Source organism: Molossus molossus, unplaced genomic scaffold (genome assembly GCF_014108415.1).
Source record: "Molossus molossus isolate mMolMol1 unplaced genomic scaffold, mMolMol1.p scaffold_m16_p_20, whole genome shotgun sequence".
NCBI lineage: Eukaryota > Metazoa > Chordata > Mammalia > Chiroptera > Molossidae > Molossus > Molossus molossus.
This window is the reverse complement of record NW_023425356.1, coordinates 52,646,953-52,663,886: the sequence shown is the minus strand read 5'-3', so window position 1 is coordinate 52,663,886 and position 16,934 is coordinate 52,646,953. Positions and strand designations below refer to the sequence as shown.

Genomic DNA, 16,934 nt, shown 5'->3' with positions numbered 1-16,934 from the left:
CAGTCTCCTGAGGCTGCTGACATCACAAAGGGGTCAACTGGCAACCTCGTCGCCACGGGCTCTGCCCTGGCTCCCCTTGCAAACGCGGGGCGAGGGCGAGACCTCTGAGAGCCGCCAAGCGGGCAGGCTTCCAGGGGCGGCCGAGCCAGCCCTCACGGCGGGCGGGCGGGCGGCGGGCGGGCGGCGGGCCCTGGGCCTCCCCTTGCAGCTCTGCTCCGTTCTCCTGTAACGGAAAGTCATCTTGCGCACAGCAAGAGGTACGGTTCTTTCCACGCCCCTCCCCCCACCTGCCCTGTGCAGCCTGCAGAGGGACAGAACCTCCTTCGGGAAAGAGAACAGCCCCACGGTGGCTTCCTACTATGTCCCCTGCTTCAGGCCCCGGGCCCCGCTGGTTACTCTTCTCCTTTGGACTGGGACTGGTGTCGGGGTCCAAGTGTCCAAAGAATTGTCAGTGTCAAGCCCAGGAGGTGGTGTGCACGGGGTCACAGTTAACGGAGTTCCCCCTGGACATGCCCCTGAGCACCCGCAGGCTGTACCTGAACAATAACAACATCACCTTCGTGCCAGCGTTGACCCTGGGGCTCCTCAGTGACCTCGTCTACTTGGACTTTCGGAACAACCAGATCCGCGAGGTGATGGACTACACCTTCATCGGGGTCTTCAGACTCATCTACCTGGACCTCAGCACCAACAACCTGACCTCCATCTCCCCGTTCAGCTTCTCCCCGCTCAGCAACCTGGTGCAGCTGAACATCTCCAACAACCCCCACCTGCTGTCTCTGAACAAGTACACCTTTGCCAACACCAGCTCTCTGAGGCACCTGGACCTCAGGAACACGGGCTTGCAGACCCTGGACCCCAGCGCCTTCCAAAACCTCCTGACACTCCAGACCCTGTACCTGAGTGGGAACCCCTGGAAATGCAACTGCTCCTTCCTGGACTTCACCATCTACTTAATAGTGTCCCACCTGAGCCACCCAGGTGAGGGCATGGTGGGGAGGGGGAGGGGAGGGTGGTGGGGTCGGAGCCATGGCTCCAGACAAGGGGAGTTGAGGGGCAGGCAGGGTGGGAGGGACATCCGGGCGCCACTGACTGAAAGGAGCCCCTAGGGCCCTGCAGGCCACCCTGGGCTGACGGGAGAGGCAATAGGGCATAGTAGGAACGTTCTGGAAGGGAATTCCAAGAGATGAGTTCTAGTCCTAAACTCAGCCCTTTCCCTTGGGAAAGTCCCAGTGTCTCTGAGCCTCAGCTTCCTGACCCATAAAGTGGGGACGATGACATTACCAAACATACAGGGTGTCATGGCAACAGAAAGCGCTGTGTGTGGAAACGGTGAAGGACCAGGGACACCGGAGGGCATCGGGAAACTATTCAGCTCAGTGGCTGGAAGTGTCGGATCTCAGCACGGCCCACCGTTCCCAGCAGCGCGTGTGGAGGGGAAGCTGGCTGGGCGCGGGGGCACGCGAGCACCTGGCCGCGAGCGAGGGTGCGGGGGGGGGGGGGCTCTGATAAGGTAGCTCCTCCGGGGGCACGCGAGCACCTGGCCGCGAGCGAGGGTGCGGGGAGGGGGGGGCCCTGATAAGGTAGCTCCTCCGGGGGCACGCGAGCACCTGGCCGCGAGCGAGGGTGCGGGGGGAGGGGGGGCCCTGATAAGGTAGCTCCTCCGTCCGCAGCGCCCACCGTGTCCCGCGGGGAGGCTGCCATCTCGCAGGCAGAGTCTCGAGTCTCACGTGGCGGATTTCCAAGCCCGTCGCTGCCCCTCTGCCCACTGCCCCACCCTCCTGCCATGGCCCCTGGAGCACCCCAGCGCCTCGCCCCTCACCTTCCAGACAGATGTAAGAATAGAGCAACCTCCCCAGGGCCGTTGTAAGGGGAGATGAGAACACCCGTGTTAAGCCAGGACACCGTAGCAATTCCATAGCCGAGGGGGGAAGACGGAGGCTCTAAGGGACTTCGGGCAGGTGGGCGGGACAAGCTCTGGGCGGCAGGTAGACTCACACACCTGCAACTGAGGACGGTGTACCTGTCCGGGACACCCGACGATGGAGCTGCTTGTGGGGACGCAGGAGGGTGGGAGAGGTCAACGACAGGCCCAGGGCTGTCACCCTGAGGAAATGGCACAGGGCGCCTGGAGGAGGCTGGGGACCTGGACATTATGGACACAGGAGTTCAGACCCTGGAGAACAAAACCTGAACGCAAATCCTGAAGAGGACCCTGCAGAAACATGTGAACTCCTGGCCAGAAAGACACCGGCGCCTCAAACCTTTATCAGTTCCCGTATCAGAGGGAGGAGGGGATTCTTGGGAAATCCAATGAGCTGAGATCATTCTGCAACACTGTGCAACCTTGAAGGAAGCCAAGGTCACACAAGGAAGGCACAGGGGCAACACTGTGTCTTTCCTGTGTCCCGTCTCGGCTGAGGTCGCCCCCAGGGAGCCGCAGAGGGTGCTATTCGTCAGCTTTCTCGGGGCGCTGCACTGCGCAGGACTCGGAACTTGGATGCGATTCCCGAAGGTCTTATCTAACGAGACCCTCTGACGAGACGGTGACCAGACGCACTGAAAACGATCCTCCTCCGGGTTCAGGTGTTCGTGTCCCCCTTTCCGGCAGAGGCCACAGGGAGGAGGGCTCGCTCCGGCCGGACTGGAATTTTCCAGGTGCCCGTGCTACGCGGAGGTGAGCTGCAGTGTGGCTGCCCGCACAGGGCGGCCGGGCGCCTCGCAGGGCGCTGGGCTGGCACTCGGCCCCTGGGCAGGAGGACCTGGCCTCCCGCATCCCCCCCAGGCCCTCCTGTGCTACCCCCTGGAGACCGCCTAGATCCAAGCTGTCCAAGCAGCAGCCACGGGGGCCCCTGGGCTCTGGAAACTGGGCCAGTGGGACTGAGGAACTAATTTTCCATTTTCATTCCAACTCCGCTACACAGCCACGCGAATGGCTGGGGGCTCCCGCACCGCTCAGGGCCCCCGTCAACGTCGCCTGCTGAGGAGTCCCGCCCAGTGCCGTGGGACATGCTGCAACCATTCAACCCACACCCCGCCCTCTGCCAACGGGACCCCTAACTGTGTGACCGTGGCCTCTTCTCTAGGGACACCCTCTCGCCTGGGACCCTGTGTGTCCATCAGGTGGCCAAGCTGTCAGGGTGCTTGGCTCACAGAGGACGACGTCACAATTCCTGTCTTTAACAAGACAACCTAGAGCCACCAGAGAGAGAAACCGAGCTGGGAGCCAGACAGCGCTGTGCTAGCCCAGCAACGCCCAGGTGTGACTCCAGCAGGTCATTGGCCTCTCCGCGTCCCCTCGGTCCTTGAGCTGAGGGAGAGGCGTGAGACACCCCTAAGGCCCCTTCTCGCTGGCCGTCCAAGGACCCACCCGGGAACACACTGCCCTTAGACGAAGCGAGAGGAAGCTAGTGGTCAGCACGCAGGGTCCCAGGCGAGAGGGTGTCCCTAGAGAAGAGGCTACGGTCACACAGTTAGGGGTGCCACTGGCAGAGGGCAGCAACCTCAGGGGGGGCAGTGAGGTGGCGGGGACGGCTGTGAAGGACTGCGGGTGACTTTCTGGGGAAGAGGCAGTGTACCCTGAGATGTGACCCCCCACTTGGCCCAGCTGGTACAGGGCTCAGAGCAGCCTGCTCCTCCGGGAGCCAAGCCCTGGGAACCCACAGCAGACCCCAGAACGGTGTCCCTTCTGCAGACCAAGGAAAATGAGTAGTTCCTCCCCACCACTGGGTTCAGGCTGGTTTTCTTTCTTTTTTTTTTTTTAATCCTCACCCGAGGACATTTTTCCATTTTTTTGTTCGGATACAGTGGGGGAGGGAGAGAGAGAGAGAGAGAGAGAGAGAGAGAGAGAGAGAGAGAGAGAGAAAGAGAAACACTGATGTGAAAGGGACACATCGAGTGGTTGCCACCCACATGACCCAACCAGGGCCGGGGACAAACTGCAACCGAGGTACGTGCCCTTAGCGGAAACCGAACCCGGGCCTCTCTGGACCGCAGGCCGAAGCTCTAACCGCTGAGGCACACCGGCCAGGGCCAGGCTAGTTTTCTTAAAGGGAGTCTTCCCAGACCCCAGCACCAAGGGGTGTGTGGCTCTGGGCCCCAGAAACTCTCGCCCCTCCAAGTCTCTGACTCTGGCACCGGTTTCTACCTATGAGCGGGGTGCTACGTGTGGAAATAAACAAGGGGTAGGTTATGTTTCCCTAGGAACGATTTGCAGGAAGAATTTAAACATTAATGACGCCTGTAATTATACCTGGGGCTTTAACTAGGGCGAATGCCCTGGACCCACGGGGTAGGGCCGAGGGAGGGATTACATGGGCCGAGTCACGCGTCTGTGACGTCAACGGAGGCTCTGGTCCTGCACTGCAGTTGACACAACCGTACCCGCCGCTCTTCGCCAGGGGCAAGGCAATCAAGTGAGGAGACAGGGACTCATTCCCAGCTTATTCCTTCTGGAGCCGGGGGATAACTCCAACTACCCGGTGCGGGGTCCGGGGTAGAGGTTGGTTTTGTAAAGCTAGCCAGCACCTATCGGGCCCTCTAGGACCAGCAGGTGCGTCTGTAATCTCTGCAGTCATCCTCTCCGGCTAGGAAAAAGACATGCTCAAGAAAAGGAAATGACACAACAGAACAGAAGGCAACAAAGTAGAGAGAGAGGGATGTAAATAAGAGGCATGAACAGAAACAATGCATCTAAATGTATCGGTCGAACATGAATGTTAATGGGCTGATTCTAGGTTTGCTAGACTAGATGGAGAGCAACACCCAGCTCCACGCTGTTTACAAGAATGTATCTTTTTTTTTTTTTTTTTATCCTCACCTGAGGACATTTTTCCATTTTTTGTTCAGGTAGAGTGGGAGGGAGAGAGAGGAAGAGAGAGAGAGAGAGAAACATCGACGTGAAGGGACACATCGAGTGGCTGCCACCCGCACGACCAACCAGGGTCGGGGACAAACTGCAACCGAGGTACGTGCCCTTACGGGAACCGAACCCGGGTCTCTCTGGACCGCAGGCCGACGCTCTAACCGCTGAGCCAAACCGGCCAGGGCACAAGAATGTATCTTAAGTTAGGAAGGTGGAAAGATTAAATATGAGCAAGGACATACAATGTGAACCCCAGCTCGAAGACATCCGACAGGGCCCTCCTACTGTCAGCAAAGTAGGCTCGAAGGCGAGAAGATCACTCGAGATGATGAGAAAAGGCTCCATGAGGAAAGGGTAGATGCCCCAGAAAGAGGTGACAGTTATAACTTCCTAGGCATCTAATAACTTAGCTCCAAAATACGTAAAGCAAAACTAGACAGAGCTGCATGGAGAAGTAGGCAGGTGCACCCCTTCACGAGTGGTTTGAACACATTTCCCTCAGTAACGAATAGACAACTAAGAGGCTAATAGCAACAAAGACAACAGCTCTGAAAAAGTCAATGAAACGTCACAAAAAAAATCAAACGTCAATGAAGAACAAGAAGAGCACTATAAAACCACAACCTAAATGACACCTTCACAACAACGGACCCACAAAGACAGAAGACACCGCTTTCTCAGGAGGCACGCCAAATTTACTGCAACTGGCTTTATGCTCAGCCATAAAGCAAATTCTCAAGAAATTTCAAAGGATTGAAATCACAGACAGTATGTCTCTGACCACAGTAGAATTAAACTAGAATTCAATAATAAAAACATTAGCATCTGTAACAAAACTAAATTAATAAAAATTGGCGGGGGGGGGGGATGTTCCCATCACTCAAAAGGAATGCAAATTTTTTTAAAAAAAAATTAGTATTGAATCCCCAAACGTTTAAAAATTAACTCATTCTTTCTGTGAATGGTAGCTCTTATTAACAGAAGGATGGCGGGCAGACCTGGATAACACGAGACAAAAGTCAGCCCTGCGGGGTAGAAAAGCACCCCCTTCCCTGGGAAATAACCGCTGCGCCAGGGAGCACGCGACAGGGGCCACGGGGTGACAGAAAGAAAAGCCCAGCGGTGGGTGGACAGTCACCTGTCCTCGGAGCGACGGGGCCGCGGCTGGGGAAGGGCTCCTGGGAGTAGATGCGTTTCCACTCGACCCTGAAGGACAGGAAGGAACTGATGGCGGAAAACGGGGCAGGGCACCGGCACAGCAGCAGCCACAGGGCATGATGCATCGGGGGAGGGGCGCTGATGGGGCTGAAGCTGGGGCGGCTGAGCAGTGGCGGCGGTGCCTGGGGCTCAGAAGGCCAGGCAGGCTCCCTGGAGGTCATCAGAGGCCCGCAGGCAGAGGGGGGGGCGTGCTCGGAACCACAGGCCTGGGGGGAAGGGCTGTGTGTGCCCGAGGGAAATCCCCAGGCTGTGCCAGGAGGACCAGAGCTGGGAAACGGTGGGCACGGGGACTTCCGGGAGGCTCGGCTGGCACCTCAGTGGTGACGAGATGGGGGGGGCAGAAAAGCCCAGACCCCCCACCACCCCGCACTTAGGAACAGCCTGAAATCGCCCCATTGCTGCTCTCAGGCTCCAAAACAGGGGCGCGTCGTGTTCCGTCTCCGCTCTGCGCCCAAGTCCCCAGCTAAAGCCGGCTCTTTTTACAAATAGACTGGATAACCCTTCCCCCACTCCCCACACACACCCGGAACCCCCGAATCCCAGTTCCGTTCTGGGGCACACCCCTCTGTGCCCCAGATGTCTCCGCATCTCAGCAGGTGACCATCCTCTCCTGCCAGGGGCCCCGCTGCTCCTCACCAACCCCACCTGCGGGCCCCCTGGCCGAAGCCCGGAGTCCCCGAAACAGGCTAGGGGGGCACGTGTCCCTGCCCCTGACAACCTGGAGGGAGGCCCTCGGCCCCAGCCCCTCCCCTCCCCTGGGCGGGCGCCCCAGGGCCCATGTCCACACTCAGTCTGGAGAGGGTCTTCTCCATCCCTGTTACCACCAAGGGTGTCACAACCCTGTGCTGATGTCACTCACTGGAGACCAGGGGCCAGGCGCAGGGGCAGGTCCAGCCCGCACGGGACCTGGGCGCACCAGCTGACGCCAGTGTTCCAGCCAGAGTCCCCGCACTTGCTTGACCGAGGGGCTCGACGCCCTCATGGGGTCTGGAGTTTCTCCCCGAACCTTAGGGGAAGCTTCTCTCATGCCAGCTTTGGTGTGTCTCCTGCTTCTGCCAAACACGCCGAGTCGCTCAGCCAGCTCCGTCTTCGGTCTCCTGCCCAGACCCGGCAGGGTGTCTGGAACCTTCAAGATCCCAAACACTCTGAGTCTGTTCCCTTCGGTGAGAAGCAAGAGGACGAGGTTCGGGGAGCGGGGGGGGGGGGGGCTGAGCATTAAGTAACATTTGCATGTCACTTAGCTGTCCCTGGGACTTGGTACGTCCTGGCTGCCATTAGGGTGTTCGGAGTGGCTAATTTCATCCCTGGTCTGGCCTGGACTGTGAGCCTCTTAGTGTGACGCTGGGGGACCCACCCCGCAGCTCACCCTCAGCACAGCTGAGAGGTGTCATCCTCTGCGTGTCTCGAATGAGAACATGGGGTTCAGGGAGCAAACTGGGTATCCCTCCAACGTGTACAAAATCAGTACCTGACACTCCGGACTTAAGCCCTGGCCCCAGAGTCCACTTTTTTTTCTGTTCTATTCTGAAGTCCAAGGGGCTTGATGTGGTGGCGGGGGTGAGACTCAGAGGAGCCAGACCGCTGAGTCGCTGCTACAAAGGACTGAAGACTCGTGCGGGTCGTGTGACGGGCCGGGCTGCTCCCCAGTGGCTCGCTCTCCCCACTCATTTCTCCGGGTTGGGCTGGGGGTGCACAGTAGGCTTCTCCAGGGATCTGGGTGGCCTTCGTGGTCCCTGGCCGGGCTCAGGCACAAGTGTAGGGAAGAGACAGGTGGGATCCCCAGGAGGGAGGGAGATGGCGAACCTCGGTGGCGGGCTGTGGCATGTCCGTGCGACCTTGCCAAGCTTCCGGAACCTCCCGTGCCTGCTGTGGTCTCTCGATCCTCACAGACCGTCAGAGCAAAGCCCATGTTCAGGAGGTGACTGAACGAAGCTAAGCCTGGGGCAGACGCGGTCCGGGGCTCGGTGCTCCTCAAACCTCCCTGTGTCCACAGATCACCGGGGGGCTCACGAAGACCCAGGTTCCGACTCAGGAGGGCGGGGAGGCCTGAGATGCTGCATTTCTGACGAAGTCCAAGCGATGCCCACAGACCACAGCTGGAGTAGCCAGGGTCCAGGCAGCCTCTCAGGACGCTGGGGTTTCACCCTTCTGCCCACTGTGTTTTCCCTCCAGATGCGCCAAACGCCACGTGCATGGAGCCCGCGGAGCTGGCCGGCTGGCCCGTGGAGCAGGTGGGGAACCCGCTGCGGTACATGTGCGTCACGCACCTGGACAGCCAGGACTACGTCTTCCTGCTGCTCATCGGCTTCTGCATCTTCTCGGCGGGCACCGTGGCCGCCTGGCTCACGGGCATGTGCGCCGTGATCTACCAGAGCGCCCGGCGCAGGTCGAGCGAGGCGGAGGACGAGGACGAGCAAGGGCAGCGGGTGGAGGTCGGCAGGCGCATTTTCCACAGTAAGTTGGACCCGGGCCAGGACGGCTTCCCGAAGCTGATTTAGCCCCGGACGCTCCCGGGCCCCACCCTCCCCCTCGCCCTTCCCCCTCGGAGCTGGCTGGGGCTGGAGCCTGTTAGAGAAAGAAAAGTTGTGGCCAGTCCCGGGCTGGTCCTTCCCCGCTCCACCTGCCCCGGCGCTCTGTGGGCTCGGCGGGACGGCCGCAGTCCGGAATCGCTGCTGCAGCGTCTGGTACAGAGGGAGCCACCGCGAAGCACGGAGGGAGGGGACCCAGAAATGCAGGAGGAAGATGCGCTCCCCCAAGAGGGAATGACTGAAGGGACCCAGAGTGAAATGAGTCCAACGAAGAACATGCCAGACACAGAGCTGACACTGACAACCTCGCCACCTTGGCGACCACATCGTCCCTTCACATTCACCCCAGTTCATGGCGCCGGGCGGAGGCCCCCCAAATGGTCAGCAGCACAGCCTCCCCCAGCCCACCGTCCCCCTTCACACAAAGCTGCCCCACCTGAGGTGTCTGGAGACATAACCAACAGCAGGTCCCATGAGCCTGGCACCGAAGAAAGGGGGGAGGCCCACAGAGGTGCCCCCACTTTCTGGGTCCTTCCCACATGCCCGGCCCGGGACCCACGTCACACAGCGGTTCTCACGGGGTCAGCCCTCAACAACCGGGTCAGGTGGCCGTTGCTAGTCTTGTTTTCTGAAGCTCAGAGAAGCCATGTAACCAGCTCAGGGCCACAGAGTTGACAGGAGACAGAACCACAGCTGGACCCCGGGGCCTGCCCCCCAGGCCTGTGCTCTGTGACCGAGAGCTGCTGACCGGAGTGGCCGTGGACAGGCAGGGTGGCCCGGCTCGAGGACCCGCCGGCCGCCAGAGCCGGGATCCAGATCGAAGGGACGGAGGAGGAGAGAGATGGTTAGAGAGCGAAGGGTGGCGGGGCCCTGCGGGGCTCAGTGCCCCTGCTGCTCAGGCTCGGACAGGCCAGGCCGGACAAACCCGAACTCCGTCGGTCAGCACCGCGCAGACTTACCTCTAGGCGTGGAGTCCGAGGCGGGCAGGGCAGCCTCCTCCCTCCGTAGCTCCGACCCCTGAACCAGGGTCCTCGGAGGTCCCCTGCGGAGGAGACAGATGTTGTGAGCACACAGCTCTGGGCCAGGAAATGACACGTGTCACCTGTTCACATCTCTTGTGGCCCCCGCCTCATGGCCAGCAGATGCAGTCTGAGCGCTGGGAAGACAAAGGTGTCTCGCCCACCATGACAAGGAGCTCGAACTGTCCCCTGCGACCCTGCACTCGAGAGCCCTGGGCATGAGCGTTGCACGTGTGCGCCAGAGAGCTCACGGTGGTCCTGAGCTGCCAGGAAGCCGGGGGCCCTGCGCTGCTGCACTGCTCCGGGAGCCACAGGGGAGGGACAGGGACACAATCCCCTGAGTGACCGGAGGGGGAGGGGGCAGAGCTAAGGAGAGCACCTCGCTCTGACTCGCAGGGAAAGCCCCCTCGAGCCGCTGTCCAGCAGGCCGAGCGACGGAACACGGGTGCGGGAAGGGGCACCGGCCGCGGGCAGGGCCGGAGGGTCATTCTCTGCCTGGAAAGTCCACAGATGGAGCCTGAGACAGAAAAAGCAACAAGGAACAAGACAAGCACCTTTTTTGACGAGGTCGAGGGCGTCCCACAGCCTTTCGGGCGCCTACATCTAGGCGAGGACCTGGAAGAGGAGGGTGGACGACGCTCCCGGAGCCCGCGCTGTGGGGCCGCAGCTCCTCGAATAAACGGTGTGCATGTGGCGAGAGCGAGTGTTCTTTAAAAAGATGGAGAAGACCTGCCGGGCCACAGCGCAGCCGCCTGCCCGAGGCGTCCCTAACCCGTGCACAGGGGTGTCCACCCCGAGCGCCGGCCAGGGGAGCCCTCCTGCTGCTTCCTCCACAGGCACCGCGAGGGCTTCCGGCAGAGGCCATGTCTGGCCGCGATGCTGAAAAGCCAGGGGTGCCGCAGAGGGAGCACCGCCGGCGGACTGTGGGGGCCGGAGCTGTGCACAGGGCACCCCCTCCGCCGGGAAACAGGCTGATGTGACCCCAGGAGGAGACAGAGGGCCAGGCCAGTCAGGTGGCTAATAAAGCTCTCCAGGGTCTTGGGGGGCGTGCCCTGTGCTGTACCGTGGTCTCTGGGTGAACCACGCTAAGTGTGAGAAGCACCGCTCAAGCAGGAGGAGACACAGGCCTGAAGTAAGTCGGTGACCAGGTGGACGGGAAGGCAGAATGGTCATCACACCTGGGCTCCAGGCACGGCAAGGGTCCCGTGGGTCCGGAGCTGGTCTTAGCCAGCAGGTCAGGCGGGGTGGCCCTGGGGCCTGCAGATGAAGGGGGGCCGGCCCAACAGCCCCTGCTCACCCCTGCGGTCATTCCTCACGGAAAGGGCCCCCCTCTTTCCACGCGAGACAGCGGGGAGGGGCCAATTCCAGTCCCAGCCGGTGTGGCTCAGCAGTTAGAGCATCGGCCTGCGGACCGAAGCCACGGGTTCGATTCTGGTCAAGGGCACGCACCTCGGTGGCAGTTCAGTCCCCGGCCCGGGTCAGGGTCATGCGGGAGGCAACCAGTCGGTGTGTCCCTCTCACATCAATGTTTCTCTCTCTCTCCCTCCTTCCTACTCTATCTGATGATAAACGGAAAAATATCCTCGGGTGAGGATTTAAAAAGAAAGGAAGAAATCACTTCAGCCCTGGCCGGTTTGGCTCAGCGGTTGGAGCGTCGGCCTGCGGACCAGAGAGACCGGGTTTGGTTCCCACGAAGGGCATGTACCTCGGTTGCAGTTTGTCTCTGGCGCCGGTTGGGGTCATGTGGGTGGCAATTAGTCGATGTGTCTCTCTCACATTGATGTTTTTCTCTCTCTCTCTCCTTCCCTTTCTCCCTCCCACTCTCTCTGAAGATAAATGCAAAAGTGTCCTCGGGTGAGGATAAAAAAAAAAAAAAAGTGGAGTGATTAGACTCTATTATCTCCAAGGCTACCTTAAACCCAACCTTCTGAAAACAACTATGGACATTTTCCAGACTATACAAGAAACTCCTGCAAATCAAAAAGAGAAACACAATAATCCCCGACAGAAAAACTGGCCAAGGACATGGATGGGCCATTTACAAAAGAAGAAACCTCAAAAAGCCCGCGAGCACAGAAACAGGTTCTCACGCTCTTTAGTCCTCAGAGAAATGTCAGTCGAAGCAACAGCTGTCTCCGTGTGCTTGTGAGCTAGGCAAAGACATGGAAAGCTGGGCAGTGTCCCCCGGTGGCAGGGAGGGGGGCGGCGAGAACCCGCGGGCGCCTCGGACATCGGGCACTGCCAGCAGGCGCCCGCCCCGCCGCCCGGCAGGTCCGCTGGCTCCTGGGTGCGTCGCCCACAGACAGGACCCCGCGCCCACCATGGAACACACACGGGCGAGCGCGGTGTTCCGGGCAGTGACGGGAGTGGGAAGGGGGGTAGAATTTATAGAGTGCGAGGGAACTGTTACAAGCCACGGGCTAGCTGGACGCCTAGCAACATGAAGGGATCGCAAAACACAATGCTGAGTGGGAACGAGGGGGAGACATAATGAGAACCAGCTACAACACTCAAAGCCCGGAAACCGCATAGTAAAAGCCAAATCCTTACATTGCCCCACAAGGCCCTTGGCGATCTGCCTCCCCCCCCCCCACCACTCCCTTTGACGCCCTCCTGTGCCCGGGTCCCCAGGGTCCCCATCTCGCTGCCCCCACCCCCGCCGTTGCTGTCAGCACACCCCAGGGGAAGAACAGCCTCCACCAGGGAAGCATGTGCCGAGTTCCCCAGGCAGGTGGGGCAGAGGCGATACACTGGAAACCCAGGTCCCCTAGCAGGACCCCATAAACCCCCCAAAGTATTGCTTGCGTGGCTAGTACACCACAAACGACAAATCATCGCTGAGAGAGATGGAAGAACAGTCACACGAGTGGACAGAGGCTCCGTCTCCGTGGCTGGAAAGCTCAAGATGGTCGGGGTGGGCATGGTCCCCGGGCGGACGGACACGCCCACAGCTCACGGGGCGAACCCAGCCGGGCCTTCCGCAGAGGCGGACAAGGCGATCCCAATGCTCAGGTAGAGAGGCAGAGGGCACAGAGCAGCCGGGACGACTTGGGAAGAGAACAAAGGCGGCGGACTTGGACCTGCCCCGCATGACCTGTCCTGCTCCGGGGTCCGGCGGTCGGTGGCCGGCTGGATCTGGGCTGGGAGCAGGGCCGGCTGCAAACAGGCACAAAAGATCTTTCTTTTTTTTTATCCTCACCCAAGGACATTTCTCCATTTTTTGTTCAGATAGAGCGGGAGGGAGAGAGAGGAAGAGAGAGAGAGAGAAACATCGACGTGAAAGGGACACATCGAGTGGCTGCCACCCGCACGACCAACCAGGGCCAGGGACACACTGCAACCGAGGTACATGCCCTTAGCGGGAACCGAACCCGGGTCTCTGTGGACCACAGGCCGACGCTCTAACTGCTGAGCCAAACCGGCCAGGGCACAAAAGATCTTTCTGGGGTGATGGAAACAGTCTCACACGGGGCTGTGGGGATGGCTGACCGCCCTGTAAATTCACTCAGCCTCACTGATGAGCGCGCCTAAGACAGAGGAAGTCCGTGGTATACGACTTCTACCTCAATAAATCTGTCTTCTGAGAGCTTCGCTGACTCTTCTGCAAAGCATCTCAGATGAGGTGAAGCAGGGGCCTGGGCAGAGGTCCTGGCCTCCCTCCTTTCTCTTCTCTGGGAAGGACACTCGAGACCCTCTCCCTGCTGGAGGGACTTCCCCAGCTGCCCCAAACCAGCTCCTCACCTCAGTGACTCCCGGTGGCCCCAGGTCTCCGGCTCAAAGCTCACCTTGCAGAAACACTGTAAGAGTCATAAATACTTTAGGTCCTCGTCCTCGGGGAGCCCTGTCAGCTGTCTGAGTTGGTGCCCGTGCCGCGGGGCAAGGAAAATCCTAGGCACGCTGAGTTTCCCCAGCAGCCTGGCTGGCTGCAAGGCAGTCTCGAGCAGTCTACGGTCTCTTCCGAGGCATGGCTTGCACCCCCGGCCACCCACACTCCCTTCAAACCGATCCTGACGTGTTCGTGCTGTTGACACCCCAGAAAAACAGGCTGAAGGCCCAGTAGTTCCAGACAAAGCCAATTCAGCAGGGGGAGGGCTGGGAACCTGACTTCAGGGTGGAGCGACGCTCTGCACCTGAGCAGCAGAGTGAAAACACCTGCCGGCTGCACAGACCCCCTCTGCCTGGGCCACCCCAGTTCCCGGCCGCCGGCCTCGCCTCGGCCTCAGCCTCGACAGGGGTGTTTCCAAAGCCCCGCAGAGGATCCCACTGCATCACGCCGAGCGCCACCAGCTTTCCAGGGCGGTGCTGAGTCCCACGCAGCCTCAAAGTGACCTCTCCCAGAATAAGGACTTCTCCCCGGCTAAGAGCAGAGACCAGGCCGGCTGCTTGCTTGACCCCAGGATGTTGTTCCTCGCGGGGTCAGGGCTCCCGTTGTCCCCGTGCACCCCACACGAGCTCCCATCGAGGGTGCCTCCGCGACCGTGGCGCCCACAGGAAGAGTGGATGCAAACACGCTCCTGGGCGTGGAGAGGCGAGAAGACGCTTTGTTACCAGCGCGCGGGCGTTTCTCTACCCCAGGGCCCGGGACTGGAGGCGCTGAGCACCTGGCGGAACAGTAACACGGTATTAAATCCTGAAGATGGTCACCAAGCGCCACCCTCACGGCTGAACGGAGGACAGGGCTCCCTGCTGGCCCCGGTGGACAGGAAGGCTCTGTGGGTGCGGCGGCGCTGCCGTGGGCTGGCTGGGCGGCGGTTTGAACTCATCACTTTGGCAAGAACGGGGACCTGGCTCGCCTCCTTCCTTCATGTTGTGGAGGGGAAGCCGCTCGAGGGGAAGAAAAGCAGTAGCTTCTGCTCCGATACTCAAAGGGCAGGCTGCCGCTCCCTCCGAGGGCTCACAGGAGCCCAGTCCAGACGCCGCAGTAACATCAGCGAGAAATCGGCTCCCTACCCCGAACCCACAGCCTGGGCACCAGCCGCTGAAACACCGAATCTCAGCGGACTCCCACCTGCCGCCCCCCAGACACGTCATCTGCCAGAGTCCGCATCTGGCCTCGGGTGTCCCGTCCCGGCCCTGAGTGGCCTGAGTCTCAGTGGATTCTCTCTCGGGAGGGACAAGGTCAGCGTTCAGCCAGGGCAGCAGTCGGTTCGGTGCCTGGTGGTTCCCGACCGCTGCTCAGACTGTTACGCCAGTGGGATCGAGTCACAGTGCTCGTTGGGGCTGACGCCGGACTCAGTCCTGGACAGACGACAGTTCCCTTCCACGCTGAGGGAATGAAGAGATGACAGCGTGGAAAAAGGGAGCTTCCCGGGGTGGACGGGCTCGGAGACCAGTGGCTTAGCCGATGCTGCCACCTGTCGGTCCTCAGCACAAGTCCCGCTGGTCTGGTCACCTGGCCTGGGGTCGAGCTTTCTCAGGAATCTGGAACGGGCGGTCGCTGAATTTATCACCCTTATTTGTGGTGTTTCAGCTATAAGTTTGTTTTTTTTAAGTATTTTTAAAAATATGTTTTTATTGGCTTTTAGAAAGAGAGGAAGGGAGAGAACAATAGAAACATCGATCGGCCGCCTCCTGCACGCCCCCTCCTGGGGATCGAGCCCGAAACCCAGGCCTGTGCCCTGACCGGGGATTGAACCGGGAGCTCTCAGTCCATGGGACGACGCTCCGTCCAGAGCCACGCCGGCCGGGTTCAACCACACATTTCCAATGTGTGAAACAGCCACAACTACAGCGGGCCGAGGGGCAGGCGCCGCGGCCGAAACAGATTCTGGGGCCATAGACTAGGACCTTGGCTCAGCTGAACAGGGAGGAAGTTTGGGCCGAGTGCCCTGATGAATCTGAGACAGACGGATGGAGGAAGAGGAAGACCTCAGCACCCATGCCGGGCCCTTCCATACACCACACACCGACCGGGACTGAGGGGGTACCGCCACGTGAGGGCTCTGACGTGGTCCCCACCAACACCCTCCAGGCTGTCACTTCTGTGCCCCTCATTCTGGTGGGAACGGCCGACCCACCCCCAGGCCGGCAGAAGGTCAGAGCGGGACTGTCTGAACTCGGCTCTGTCTGCCCTGCTCCCAGAGCTCACTCAGCTGCGTCCAACCCGCCTGTCCCCGCTGCTGAACAGGTTTGTGGCGAACGGTGAGTCTATGGGACGGTTTTCTTGCTTTGACCACAGTCTCGCCGGTGCTTTGGGTTTCAAGCGGGAACAGGAAATCGTCTGGGAAACCTGGTAGGATTCTCTCTATCCAGCCAGGGCTCTTCTTCTTCCTCTTTTCCGCCCCACGTCTCCCCCCTCGGATGTCCTCCGCCTTCCTCCGGTTGAGCCCTGGCGTCCGTTCAGCTGTCGCCGGCTACCTGAGGCTGCTGAGCACATGCAACGGGCTCTTCCGAACGGACAGGCACCGCACATGTAACATACACACCGATCCCTGGCTTCACGAAGATCGGAATGTAAGTCAGCTCACATGACCCTAATGTTGATTACATGGTGACGTGATACTATTGGGGATCTATTGGGTTAAGTGAACCATATTGTTTTAAAAAAATTTTTTTATAATCCTCACCTGAGGACATTTTTCCATTTATTTTCAGACAGAGTGGGAGGGAGGGGGGAGAGAGAGAGACATCAATGTGAGAGAGACACATCGATTGGTTGCCTCCCGCACGACCCCAACCGGGGCCAGGGACCGAACCACAACAGAGGTACGTGCCCCTGACTGGAATCAAACCTGAGACTCTGGTCCTTGGGCCAGCGCTCTAACGGCTGAGCCAAACCAGCCAGGGCAATATTGTTAAAATTAATTTCACCTGTTTCTTTTTATTTATTTTTTTTTAATCCTCACCCGAGGACATTTTTCCATTTTTTGTTCAGGTTGAGTGGGAGGGAGAGAAAGAGAGAGAGAAACATCGACGTGAAAGGGACACATTGAGTGGCATTGAGTGGCTGCCACTCGCACAACCAACCAGGGCCGGGGACAAACTGCAACCGAGGTACGTGCCCTTAGCGAGAACCAAACCCGGGTCTCTCTGGACCGCAGGCCGACGCTCTAACCACTGAGCCAAACTGGTCAGAGCTGTTTCTCTTTACCTTTTAGCAGGACCACTGGAACATGTGACTCACATACGTGGCTGCACTGCACTTCCACTGGGTGGCGCTGGTTCAGGGAGCGCAAACATGTTCCTCAATGAAGGCATTTGGTACCTTAGTGAGCACGAGATCACGGCACGAATCCGGAATCGGCTCTACCCGAGGTTCCGTTATGGCCGCTGTAATTATCAGCCAGGAGTCTCCCCGTGAGGAAG

The 16,934-nt window shown here is 59.8% G+C and overlaps 2 protein-coding genes across 2 annotated transcripts in view; one reads left to right on the top strand and one right to left on the bottom strand.

Moving 5' to 3' along the window:
• The window catches only part of RXRG (retinoid X receptor gamma), a 110,162-nt gene that overhangs the window by 81,474 nt on the left and 11,754 nt on the right, over positions 1 to 16,934 (bottom strand). Inside the window, exon 2 of the mRNA XM_036272650.1 lies at positions 9,570 to 9,652. The gene's annotated coding sequence lies outside the window, so the exon portion shown is untranslated. The remainder of the gene's footprint in view (positions 1 to 9,569; positions 9,653 to 16,934) is intronic.
• On the top strand, positions 360 to 8,580 carry LRRC52 (leucine rich repeat containing 52). The gene is made up of 2 exons (XM_036272651.1): positions 360 to 981; positions 8,255 to 8,580. Exons 1-2 carry the CDS (start codon positions 360 to 362, stop codon positions 8,578 to 8,580), a joined length of 948 nt encoding a protein of 315 aa, XP_036128544.1.